This window comes from Drosophila melanogaster, chromosome 2L, assembly GCF_000001215.4.
Source record: "Drosophila melanogaster chromosome 2L".
In the NCBI taxonomy this organism is placed as follows: domain Eukaryota; kingdom Metazoa; phylum Arthropoda; class Insecta; order Diptera; family Drosophilidae; genus Drosophila; species Drosophila melanogaster.
This window is the reverse complement of record NT_033779.5, coordinates 5,802,180-5,813,791: the sequence shown is the minus strand read 5'-3', so window position 1 is coordinate 5,813,791 and position 11,612 is coordinate 5,802,180. Positions and strand designations below refer to the sequence as shown.

The 11,612-nt window shown below is 43.4% G+C and overlaps 3 protein-coding genes and 2 long non-coding RNA genes across 7 annotated transcripts, besides 1 other annotated feature; all 5 read right to left on the bottom strand.

Moving 5' to 3' along the window:
* Positions 1–1,866: 1,866 nt before the first annotated feature.
* CG43307 (uncharacterized protein) lies at positions 1,867–2,218 on the bottom strand. The gene is made up of 2 exons (NM_001258971.1): positions 2,019–2,218; positions 1,867–1,962 (listed from the first exon to the last, which is right to left on the bottom strand). Exons 1-2 carry the CDS (start codon positions 2,197–2,199, stop codon positions 1,892–1,894), a joined length of 252 nt encoding a protein of 83 aa, NP_001245900.1. The 5' UTR covers positions 2,200–2,218; the 3' UTR covers positions 1,867–1,891.
* Positions 2,219–2,956: 738 nt separating this feature from the next.
* lncRNA:CR44576 (long non-coding RNA:CR44576) lies at positions 2,957–3,440 on the bottom strand. Its single transcript, NR_124103.1, has one exon. It is a non-coding gene; the product is annotated as a long non-coding RNA:CR44576 (long non-coding RNA).
* Positions 3,441–3,575: 135 nt separating this feature from the next.
* Positions 3,576–4,090, bottom strand: lncRNA:CR44575 (long non-coding RNA:CR44575). The gene has a single exon (NR_124102.1). It is a non-coding gene; the product is annotated as a long non-coding RNA:CR44575 (long non-coding RNA).
* A 638-nt stretch (positions 4,091–4,728) lies between these two features.
* CG11034 (uncharacterized protein) lies at positions 4,729–8,397 on the bottom strand. 3 transcript variants are annotated; one of them, NM_001298709.1, is made up of 6 exons: positions 8,127–8,397; positions 7,148–7,236; positions 6,175–7,091; positions 5,381–6,117; positions 5,108–5,319; positions 4,729–5,047 (listed from the first exon to the last, which is right to left on the bottom strand). In NM_001298709.1, the coding sequence occupies exons 1-6, from the start codon at positions 8,311–8,313 to the stop codon at positions 4,934–4,936; spliced, it is 2,256 nt and encodes a 751-aa protein (NP_001285638.1). In that variant the 5' UTR covers positions 8,314–8,397; the 3' UTR covers positions 4,729–4,933. The 3 variants fall into 3 exon arrangements, with proteins under 3 accessions (NP_001285638.1, NP_001285637.1, NP_608961.2); NM_001298708.1 differs by having other exon boundaries at positions 4,865–5,047; positions 7,148–7,241; NM_135117.3 differs by having other exon boundaries at positions 4,865–5,047.
* Positions 8,398–9,476: 1,079 nt separating this feature from the next.
* Positions 9,477–9,512: a mobile genetic element.
* A 249-nt stretch (positions 9,513–9,761) lies between these two features.
* CG7239 (uncharacterized protein) lies at positions 9,762–11,572 on the bottom strand. Its single transcript, NM_135116.4, has 2 exons — positions 11,080–11,572; positions 9,762–11,020 (listed from the first exon to the last, which is right to left on the bottom strand). Exons 1-2 carry the CDS (start codon positions 11,385–11,387, stop codon positions 9,949–9,951), a joined length of 1,380 nt encoding a protein of 459 aa, NP_608960.2. The 5' UTR covers positions 11,388–11,572; the 3' UTR covers positions 9,762–9,948.
* Between the last annotated feature and the right edge of the window lie 40 nt (positions 11,573–11,612).

The following is an 11,612-nucleotide window of genomic DNA, read 5'->3' as shown; positions in this document are numbered from 1 at the left end:
AAGTAGATTTATGTCGCATTTCTGTTCCGGCGTCGGCGTTTTTCGGCCCTCTTCAGCCATTTGAAATTCCCACAACTTGTCGACGTATTTCGCTTGTTTGTTGATTAGAGCTCGAGTTCTTTTCCCCCATCAACGTGAATTTCCCCCCATTTACAAAGCTTAAAGTAAGCTCTTGCTTCGTATTTCTATTTCGGTCATTTTTAGCAGGTATCTAATTCAGGCATGCATTATTTAATTACCCAAATTCAGCTTGGGCGTTGTGCAAACAGTTCACGTGCCTGAATTTTTGACTAGAACTTTTCGAGAATAATGGAATTCTAAATGGAACCCTAAAGAATTGCGAAGTTTAGACACGTTCTAAAACAAAATATAGGCAAACGCCAGCGAATCCAAGTGCTCGGGCTAAACTTTAGGTTTACATTTTTTTTACATTTGTTTATAACAAGAAGATATACTTACTTTCTTTTGGACTATCATTTATGAGATCAAAACTTAAGGTTGTCAAGCTCATAAACTTCAATTCTTTAAAGGTCAATCCAGCAAAACGCCATAATGTATACAATTGAACAAAAAAAAAATGTGTCAAAAGTTCTTTATTGAATTTCGTGAGGAAAATGCCAAGCGAAATGCCGGCAATGAGGCGATCCAAATAAGCTGCAGCCCACAGGCCATATGGCTCATGAAATCCCGGCAATGCAGGCCAGCGGGAAACCGATGCAAGTGGGTTTTCCATGGAACCTCCGTTGACACAAAAGTGAAGCCCGGTCAGGTCGCCTCCCATCCCATTCCGGGATTTTGTTTTGGGTCCCAGCCAGGTCGAATAGGTCTCGGTTTTATTGCTCACTCTAACAGCATTTGGGCCATGCATTTTCCGCATTTTCCAGCAGTTGAGCCATGAATTTCATGTTAGCATAGCTTTCCTTTTGTGGTTTATATGATTAGAATTATGGTAATGTTTTGCCGTTAGTTTGATTGGCATATACAATGAAAGACTTGTCAATTTCAGTGCTTCTTGCAAATCCACTTGAAAATATAAAACGTGGGGTGGCAAAAATATGTATATTTCATACTAGTTATCACTTCGCAGTGAGAAGTTTTTCCTGTCGTCCTAAGGGAATTAATCAGTTTCATTGAACTGAAAGGCAACAATAAATTTTAAAGTTTTGCCAGTCGTCCAAAAACTTATTTATTTCGTCGACTTCAAACTTTTTTGCGGCGCTTTTTTGTCAATAACTTCGAAAATTTAAAACTCAATACCCTTTCTAGTAATTCCATTTCATTCAATGTAGCTTTTTCTATCAGCGAAATGGTTGTCCATTAATTAATAAAATAACTTTTTCACAATCACATGAACATTCTGCCACCATTCTGATATATAGATATATATATATATATATATGATAACTGCGGCATATATATGTATATGGTATTCGAAAAGTACACAAAAGGCCATCAAATAAATGCTTCCTGAATTTCGGTTTTTCATGTGCATCATTTGGCCCATTCTATACGCCGCAAATTGTTGCATTTTTAAAATATTCTGACTGAGCATTTATTTGTGGTTCGTAAAAAGCTTCGATTCCCATTGGACCTCAATCCAAAATGTCCGTAAAAATGATTGCACTGCAGAGCCTAGAAATATATTCAACATAAAAAGAGCCAGCAAAAATCATAGGCAGGTCAAGACGACACTGGTCACTCGTCCACTGGGCCCTGCTGGCATTTATGACTTTGACATGAAACTTTTGTGGAAAGAGATTTGCTCTTTTCGGTATTGATACCAATTGGTGTCACTTGGGATTGCAAGTGGTCTAAAAGAGCCAACATCAATATATTAAAATAGTCTAAGGATTAATTCAGGTTTTTCTACCATATGTAATAATGGTTATATTCAATCTTCGGGTAACATTTTACAAATTGTATAATACTTTATACACGCTCCAAGCCGCAATTTTCTGAAAACTAAAATGCACAAATTGTTTATGATTTGCAAATCTGTAGGCTTGTAATTCATTTACCTGGTTTTCCCTTGGCAGCTCTTACACAATTTATATTTCTCATATAGCAGGCATTTACGGCTTCCGTATAACACTGGCCATCGTAACCACACATGGGCTTAAAGTTTTTAGCGCACACTTTCTCACAACTTTCAGCAAAACCAAACCAGAAGTAGATTAAGGCCAATCCCAAGATGCGCATTGTTGAAACTATATATGGCAAAACCCTTAAATAAACATTGGAAGTCTACATCAGGTAATCGGTTCTGCTAAGGTTACTTAAATGCAGAACAAATAGGTTTCACCAACTAGATTAAGCTAGTTATTAAAGAAATCTGCCTTGTTCAAAATGTCTTGCATAAATGACAAACAATTTTTAAAGCTATTGTATGTTGAACCTGCTTTACAATTAAAGCCATAAATATTAAAATCCGCGTGAACTTGATCTACATGCCACTAGGCATAAAATGCTTTACTGTATTCATAGGCCAAGTGATTTATAGCTTTCAGCTCCGTGTTCGGCCTTATATGGCCATCCGTCATCCGTTTTGTAACAGAGAACTGATTTTATTGGCCCTAGATTTTTTAATGTATCGAAGGGAAAAGTTCAGCTCAACCGACTTGTTTGCTGGTGTCTACGAAAAATACATTGCGGAAGTCCATATAACAGGATATTTATAAATGAAAATCCCTTAACTTTCAGCAGTGACCACAAGCATGAGTTCATGGGCTTCGCCGAAGCCGGAAGTCACTGAGCACCGCAAATTCATCGTCAACTACAAAATTGAAAAATCAAGAAAAATGTGCATACTGACGGCAAGATTGCTGGGGCTATTTAATATAGTGGGCTATATATTATAAGGATATAAGTGCCTGCTGCAAAGAACTCAAATTTACAAGCAGCTCAGTTTGACTAAAACTAAATTCGCACATGCAAAGTAATTGAATAACATATTTTTAGGTTCTGAGGCTTGGGGTTACCCATACCACTTTCCGTAATTAAATTTAATTTTCAGACTTTAGCCATGAAAATGCGAGAAAATCTCTTTGTATGGTAAAGTCATAAAGGTCAACGAGTTTTTTTTTATTTTATTTTTTTTTTTTTCTGTGAGTCGTGCAGCGCCGAGACATTCATACAGCGTCCTGAATGCGAAACGCAGGAATATTTTCCGCACAATAAATTTGCAGCGTATATTTAGTTTATCCCTGCATTCTCGTGGGCACGTTTCCGCCTTGACGCCATCAAACAAAAGGCACCCGGGAGGCCGCCCAGTTCAGCGAAATGTCGAGTCGAGCCGACCCCCACCACTAAAATAAACCGACTTTCGCAAAAACACATATGTACACTTCCACTACGTATTATAGTGTGAAAATTCTCGCTTTTCGCTCGACTTTTTTGCGGCTCAGTCTTTCACGGCCTCTATTTCATTAACTTAGTTTGTCACAGGGGGCTCAGCGCTGGGCGAAGTCTGAAAATAAATGAAAGTAAGTAAATCATAGCGTTTTTTTTTTAATACTAAAGTTAAGATAAAGCACTTCAAAGTTTGTCATTCCCTAGATTCTATAAGAGACAAGAATGTGTCATGTTCTTAAGTTGCTTTTAAATTTGCCCTGAAAAGTATGCTACGTTTGATATGCGATTATCCTGCCAATTAGCTACACCGAAATATCTAGTTCAAAGTGCAATTCTCTGTCTCATTTGTTTCAATTATTCCTTAATGGTGGCCTCCGTCGATAAGTCAATGCTCAGATGTCAAAGTTGAGCAAGTTGAAAAGGATTTAATTGTTTGCCACAAGTCACTTTGCGGATTTTGTCATATATACTGAGCCTTGCTCTAAAATCCAAGTCATAAATTTTCATTTGTCGCAAACAATTTGAACTTTTTTCCTCTGCGGAGTTGCAGGCCATAATTCAGTCTATTGCTGTCCTGGGAAGAAGCAATTCAACTTTCCACAAATTAATTAATTGATTTTCACAAACTAAACTCAACGGCTTCTGGCATTTTTGCTCATAATTAGTGTTTCTTTCAAAGTGCGGTTTTGATTCATTCTGAATGTGTATTTATAATTAGGGTTATAAAATGCGATAAAATTGACTAGTTAACCAGAGGATAACTTGAATGTCTTCTAAAGAATATAGAGCTTTTGTTTTATATTTAAAAATGACTAAACAATCTGCGAAACGAAATGAAATTTCATGCTCGGCCAATCGAGAGACTTTAAAACTTTGCCTCGTTTTCATGACATCTCCACTGGGCGTGCGGATCGCCACAATACGCAATTAGTTGGGCACTTAATCCGAGGAGCAAACACCAACAGTGCAGAATGACACCCCGATTAGCGCCGGCTGTGATGGGGATTTATCCCATCCCAAATGCTCCGCTCCCGGATGGCTTAGCTTGAATGCTCGGAAATTATTTGAGAGCTTGTTTTCGCTTTAAAGTGCAGACGGGAATCCCCTCTTTTTGCTGGTCCTTGTTGCTGATTAATGAATATCCTTAAGAGTGTTTTTAGATACCTGGCAAATCCGAAACCGAATCGCATTAATCAGTTGACGCAAACAAAGCAAAATTCAAGGTCGTCTGGGTCTGATGTGTAGACAATGGTTACCTTTTCTGGCTTCTAGGTGCCTTCTAACTAAAGTACAACCATTATCGATATATAAATTATTCTATTAACCCAAATGGTTACACATTATCGAGTTTATATACATTATATAGGTACTCTTTTTATTTTTGGCTCAATTGTTATTTAGGGAAAACATTTATATATAACATAAACAACTTTCAGAAGAAGAAATTAATATTTCTTTAATTTCTTCAACTGACATTTGGTACTTTAAACCTTTAATATTTCTAGGGGAACTTGGATATAAAAGTACACGAGGACAATTTTCAAACATTTCTATTTGACTAGACTGACGACAATAGCTTTCACTATGCAGAGTCTTCGTAGACATCCAGGTTGAGGCAGTTGGTCCAGAAGGCATCAATGGTATGGTACAAATGGGGCAGAGCATTGCCGATGCCGTGGTTCTCATCGGTGTAGGTCTGTAAAATGTGGCAAAAACTTTAGATTTGTGGATGAATAAAAGTGCTGGGTTGTAGGACCTGTTCCTCGAACTGAATGTCCTGTCTCTGCAGCAATTTGGCCAAGAGCAGGGAGTGCTGGTAGTGGACATTGTCATCGCCGGAACCGTGAATCAACAGAAAGTCGTGGCTTTTGAAGTTCTCCAAGTTGCCGAACACGCTGCTCTCGTTGTATTTCTTCAAGTTGTCATCGTCAGTGGGAAGTCCCATATAGCGCTCGGTATAAATCGTATCTATAATAGAACATTGAACATGGTAAAACCCCAATAAAATCAAAAGGCAAGGTAGACAAACCATAGTACAGCCATGAGGTAACTGGAGCCACCGAAACTCCGCACTGAAAGACCCGATCGTCATCCTTCTCAATGGTCTTGGCTGTCATATAGCCACCATAGCTCCATCCCCAAATGCCGCAACGCTCGGCATCCACGAAGGCCAGATTTTGTTGCATCCAACGAGTGACGAACAGTTGATCCTCGACCTCGTGATCACCCAGATCATTGTTGACCGAGAAGAGCAGATCCTTGCCCTTATTACCCGTACCTCGGCCATCAATATACGCATAAATCGTATCCCGCGAGGTCGTGACAAACGCCTCGTAGCCCAGGGTGAACCCGTTGGTCACTCGCACCGAGTTGGGTCCCTGGTACACAACCACGATCAGTGGGTACTTCTTCGTCTCCACGAAATTGGGAGGAAGGGCTAGCTTGGCGTAACCAATACTTCCATCGGCCAGGGTGACGTTCATGAAGCGATAGCTGGGACGCAGCTTTTCTTCTATTTGCTTGCGGTACGCTGTATTCGGCTCCCAGTCCACCTGGAGTGTCTTCGTGGAGGCCTCGAAAATCCTGGTGTAGCTTGGATTGGGACCGGTGCAGGAGAGCGTGTAGTAGGAGAAGGACTTGCTGAATGTGCCCGAAGCGGAGCGACAGGCCGCACCATCCGCATCAATTTGGCCGCAGCTGAGGCACTCATCGTTGCTGAACACATGGTACACCGAGGGATCTCCGGGCAAAGTGGCCTGGTAGTAGCTGCAAATGAATTGTTTCATTTGGAATCGCATCTAAAAAATGACTACCTTAACTTACAGTTTGTCCCTGGCTTCGTCATAGCCATACACGCTCAAAACTGTAAAGTTGCCGCGCGACTGCCAACTGTTGAGTCCCGTCTCCAGGTCCAGGTTCCACACCTGGTGCCAATTGTCTATGAAGTAGCCGAAGATGCAGCTCTTGCCAGTGGAGAGGCACTTGGGCGTGCTAATGTCCACCCAGCCCTGGGGCTCCTCCAGCCGTTTCACCTCCACACAGTCACCCTCGTAGCTGCAGCTCTGAATGGAGGTGAGATTCTGGCGTCGATTCATCCAGGTAATAAGCAGGTGCGTCGAGTTCGACCAAACAACGCTCTGCAGGATGTGATCGTCTCCGACGATATCCACGGGCGCCACGATGGTGTGCATGGTGGGGTCATTGTCGGACACATCGTAGACGCGTAGGCTCACCACGGGGTTCTTGGAGCCTGACTTCGGATACTTGAGCTGCTCCTCGTGCGGATACTGATAGAAAGTGGTGGCGCCGTCGCCGTAAAGGAAGTAGGTGAAAGTCTCCACCTCGGTGTCGTTAAAGAAGCCCACGGCCAGCCTGCTTCCATCCGATGACCACCAGATCGCGCTGCCGCTGCTCAGTACCTCCTCTTCGTAGACCCAGTCGGGTACTCCGTTGTAGACCACCCCGTCCACGCCGTCGTCCGTGATGCTGATCTCCAAGCTCTCGCTGAAGTGGATGAACACATTGTTCAGGTAGACGTAAGCCAAGCGATCCCGCAGCGGTGACCATCCGCAGTACTGCAGCTTCTCGCCCTTGTGGATTTGGACGGTCGTGTTGGTCTCGATGTCGAAGACGTCGTACTGCGCTATATACGAGTGCCGGAACTTCTCCGTAAGGTTGTGCCGGATCAGGATTTTCGTGTTGTCCGGCGACAGTGAGAAGGTGGCGCCCACATAGTTGTTCTGAAAACAACGTTAGTGTATGCCAATCATTTTAGCTAGTAAGCTAAGTACATTACCAGAAATGAGGAATTTTGGAAGATCACATCTGTCTTGGTGGCCGCATTGAATTTGTGGATGGATCGGTCGGTTGCAGTGTAGTAGGTTCCTCATCTGCAATAGTGCATTTGACCAAAATCAAAGAACCGTTTATAGGGTATCTGACTTTCTATCATTCTTTAGATTTTACGTTGGTTAGATAACAAATACAAATACAAATACCCTAACTAACTATTTAAGTGTATACAAGTTCGAAGTGCAGCTGTTTGAAGTTAAGCGTGTGATTGCATCTGGAATTACGCCAGAAAAGAGGCAACTAGAAATTTGGTACGTCGGAAGTTAAGTTGGAGAAATGTGACATCGCACCAGTTTCAAAACTGTCTTCAAAAAGAACCGTGGATTATTAATCCTACTTTAAGTTCCAACATTGTCAAAGAAATCATCGAATTCGATCAAATTCGTATTACTTAGCTCTTGCAATGATATAACTTAGAAGTTTCAAATGAAAGCAAATCTTAGATTTTTCCATTATCTGAACACTGCCATTATGGTTAACCAAACGTCGCAGATAAGAAACACACAATAATCATACTATCGAGCTTCAAAATGATGATCGTAATTCATTTAAGATAAGATTAAATGTAATAAACTAGCCAAAACTTAAGCTCCATATGTAAGTTTTGCCAGTTTTTTTGATATCAAAGTGTTAAGTATTATAGGTTTAAGTTTATTCTTTTCTTCGGTGGTCTACTATATAGGGGGAATGAATGGCCCAGCCGTAATATACGTAAATTAGCCCATTGATAAGGGTCGGAGCACCCGCGGTAGGAATTCCCCGGATGTTAATTCCCAATTCCAAAAAGATGATAATTCACCGCGGGTGATGCTCTAGGTGATAGCCGCCTCAAAATAAAAACAAATACAAATTGGTGGTGCGATGGAAGAAGAACAACAACAAACAGTGGGTCGTCGAACCGATGGGATTGATGAGCAACGAACCTGTTATCCAGGTGCCATTGAAACTCCGTAGCCCCGATGTGCCGTACAGAGCTTCCGTTAGTTCCCACGCCGTCTTGTTGCCCTCCGCACCATCCACCCGCCCAATGACCGCCGCCGCCGTCGACGGACGAGGACAAACGGTGATGAAGAGGCCAAAGGCTGTGATCAGCAGCGGATTAATTGGCATGTTGAATGCCGCCAGAGAAACGTAGATCGTTTATCGCAACTTGTCACTCCGCGAAGTCCGCAACACGCAACAGTCGGCGGCGCGGCTAGAATGCAACTGAGCCGGAGTCGTCGGAGTAGAGATCAGAAATCAATTACAATCACAAAGAGCGGGAGAGAGGCACCTGTTGAGCGCGGAACGGCGTTGCCAGATGCCGTTAGTTTTATAGCGCTCTTAAGAACCTACACTTGACAACAAAGATCACACTTATACGTAGAATGTTCAGAGGGATTGCCTTATAAAGTATTTAGACTTGTACTATTTACATAAATCCCGTTCAACTTAATTCTTTATCAGTAATAATTTTAGGAGGCTTACCCGTTTGCCAGCTACCATTAAAAGCTAATAATCGCCTGCCCAAGCCGTAGATTGACTGCTTTAATTTCCACGGGCTTTTCACTCGCGCTCCGTACTTCGCATCATCTGCTGAGGAAACAGATCCTAACGCTAATTGGAGCAACAGCAACGAGGCACTCAAGCTAAATCCACCGAGCATAGCTGAAGGGACCACGCTTAATCTGAATCTGATGTTGGAAACAAGTGCGGAGTGCTCGGCATCTCCAAAGCGAGTGAACTTTGCTGAGCGTAAATGATTGTATTAAATTAGCGGCCAATGAAGGGAAAACCATAGCGAAAGACCCCATTTAACAAGTGGAAGCGACACTCATTAGTACTAATTCTCATAAAGACTTCGGAGCCCTGAGAACTAGCTAATACCTCTTTGCGATGAAACTATGTTCGCTTTTTAAACTATTTTATTTTTTATTTATCACGATTTTGATGGCACAAAACAAGTCGTTTTATTTGAGTGTGTAGTGAGTATCTTACAGTCGAATCCCTCTAATTCAGCTTCTTAAATAGATTTCATACTTGAATGTAGAATATTTTGCCATTAGGAGGGCGTCTACCTTCACGGCTTTAAAAGTAAAGATAACAAAGATTTTTACTTTCGATTTCTAACTATATTCTTTCAACTTCAAGAAGAAGATTGAGATGGGATAAGTATCTAGCATTCCTATTTCAATTTTTATTTGATGAAGATCGTTTGTTTTTTGTAATTGTATGCACTTTTAAAGATCCTGCCGATTTTATAAACATTGACATAAACAATCCATCCACAAGGGCAAAGACCCTAGAATATTCTATTCTAGTGTCTTTGACAAGGGTGTATGCTAGTCTCCTTTAATAAAAATGTTGCATACTTTTCAGCGCTGTTTAATCTTAAAATGTTATTTTACATTTGGTGCTCAGTGCCTCGATTTTAAGTTATTTTTCTATTAAATAATTATAAAATTCTTTGCTCCAAATAATATTATTATATAACTTTGCAGAAATCGATTGTGAAAATATAACCCTTCGGTTTCAAAACTCGAAAATCGATAAAAAAAAAGCAATAATCCAGCGATTTTCGTTATTTAAATATATTTATTATTTAAGTTTACTTTTTAATCTTACAAACAGTTTTGCATGTTTTTTGTTAAGTTTCGTGGCACCGATCAGCCTGCGAAGCGGCATGTTGCAGCAATCCAGTATCTGAAAACCAGTGTTCGTGCACTGCGGTCCAAAATTGAGGTTATGAAAAGTCGGAAAAGGAGTTCACTGCGGCCGCTGGGCCGTAGGATGCTGATGCTGCTTCTGCAGCTGAAGGACGTGGCTCAGAATCTGCGCCTGCTGCTCAAGACACTTGGGGAAGAAGGTCTGCATGAGGTCGACCTTGCGTTCCTCCAGCTCCAGTCGCTGCCGACATATCTTGGTTTGTTCGTAGAGCAGCTGGTTCTTTCGCCGAACTTCCTCCATGTAGAGCGCCTCCAGCGAGTCTGCGTGTGGGGGATTCACAGATCCGAATGGACGACCGCGCTTCCGTGGCACAGGGACGGGGGAGGCGCCAACGACGGCGTTGTTGGTGGTCGAAACTGGAGCTGCAGCCGGAACCGATGCCGATACCTGTGCGGGCACCGGCGCTGGCATGCCTCCGTTTGCGTTTGTGGCCACGCTGATGGTGTTATTGCTGCTATTGATATAGGCTACCGCCGTTATGGGCTGATGGTTGACGGTCGATGTGGCCGCAGTGCTAATAACGCTGTTGTTATTGAATTGAGCCGGCTGCTGCTGAAATTGCGACTCATAGTTTGTTTGGAACTGCTGCTGTTGTTGCTGCTGCTGCTGCAGTTGTTGCTGCTGCTGTGGCGTCTGCAGCTCGAGCAGCTGAGCCGGCTCGGCTGGGGAATACTGTTGCAACTGCTCCTGAAAGGGAATGGAGCGGTACTCATCGTCCTCGTACTCCTGCTTGACCACCTCGTCATACTGGTCCGTAAACAGCTCCGTGTTGAAGCTAACTCCGCCGCTGGTGTTGTTGTTGTGGCTGCTGCCGTGATTGCTATTGCTGCTGCTATTGTAATAGGTGGCAGTGCTTGGCTCACTGGCCAGTCCCAAGCCTTGCTGCTGCTGCTGCTGAACGGATTGCTGCTGTGGCTGCTGCTGCAACTGCTCTGCGGACGCATCATCCCGGGGCGGTGTCATGTCGCGGTTGTTGAGCAGCGCCTCTGGCGGCAGCGGATCGGCGTTCTTGGGCCTGTGCAGGTTCTTCAGGATGCGATTGATAATGTCGTACTTCTTCCAGCGCGTAGCATAGCTCGAAGGATCCGCCTGCAGCTGTTTTTTGACTTGCCTTAAAAGGGAAACCAGTCAGTTAATCCGGTATAGCAAAGTGTCTAAACGGTTACCTACCTGAACTTGGCCCTGGTCTGGTTGACCTTCATCTGGATCTCCTCGGGCTTCACGTCCACGGCGAACCGGTCGCGCAGTTCCTCGGCCCACCGGCCAAAGAAGATGGTGTTCTTGCCGGTGCGCGTCAGGCGCCAGTTGTCGCGTCCCCAGATCTCGTACAGGCGCTCCTCCTCGCTGGGCGTCCAGTAGCGACGCGCCTTCTCCTTGCCCCTGCCATCGAGCAGCTCCTGACCACCGCACATGCCTAAGTCCTGCTCGGCACCGCTGCCGCTTCCGCCCGCGTTCAACGCCAGCTTCTCGTAGTCCATCGACTGCTCTGCACCGGCTCCTGATCTGCTCCCGCAGATGTATCCCTGTAACGTTGCCTTTGGATATGCGATCTCCACTCTAGTTACACAATGCGACGCTGTGGTAGAATGGTTGAAGCCAAGTGCAGTTTTTCCGCACAAAAAATCAACAACAGCTCTGATACACAGAAGAGTGTGACCTTGCGGCGCGAGAACGCCGAAAATGCCTAGATTCCTGAGCGAATT

Bases quoted from the DNA above. Each gene is read 5' to 3' on its own strand.
- CG43307 (NM_001258971.1), bottom strand. From the start codon at position 2,199: ATGCGCATCTTGGGATTGGCCTTAATCTACTTCTGGTTTGGTTTTGCT. The intron at 1,963-2,018 runs GTAAATGAATTA...TGTGCATTTTAG, and splicing joins AGCTGCCAAGGGAAAACCAG to TTTTCAGAAAATTGCGGCTT.
- CG11034 (NM_001298709.1), bottom strand. From the start codon at position 8,313: ATGCCAATTAATCCGCTGCTGATCACAGCCTTTGGCCTCTTCATCACC. The intron at 7,237-8,126 runs GTTCGTTGCTCA...ATTGCAGATGAG, and splicing joins CAATGGCACCTGGATAACAG to GAACCTACTACACTGCAACC. The intron at 7,092-7,147 runs GTAATGTACTTA...CGTTGTTTTCAG, and splicing joins TCCAAAATTCCTCATTTCTG to AACAACTATGTGGGCGCCAC.
- CG7239 (NM_135116.4), bottom strand. From the start codon at position 11,387: ATGGACTACGAGAAGCTGGCGTTGAACGCGGGCGGAAGCGGCAGCGGT. The intron at 11,021-11,079 runs GTAGGTAACCGT...TTCCCTTTTAAG, and splicing joins CAGACCAGGGCCAAGTTCAG to GCAAGTCAAAAAACAGCTGC.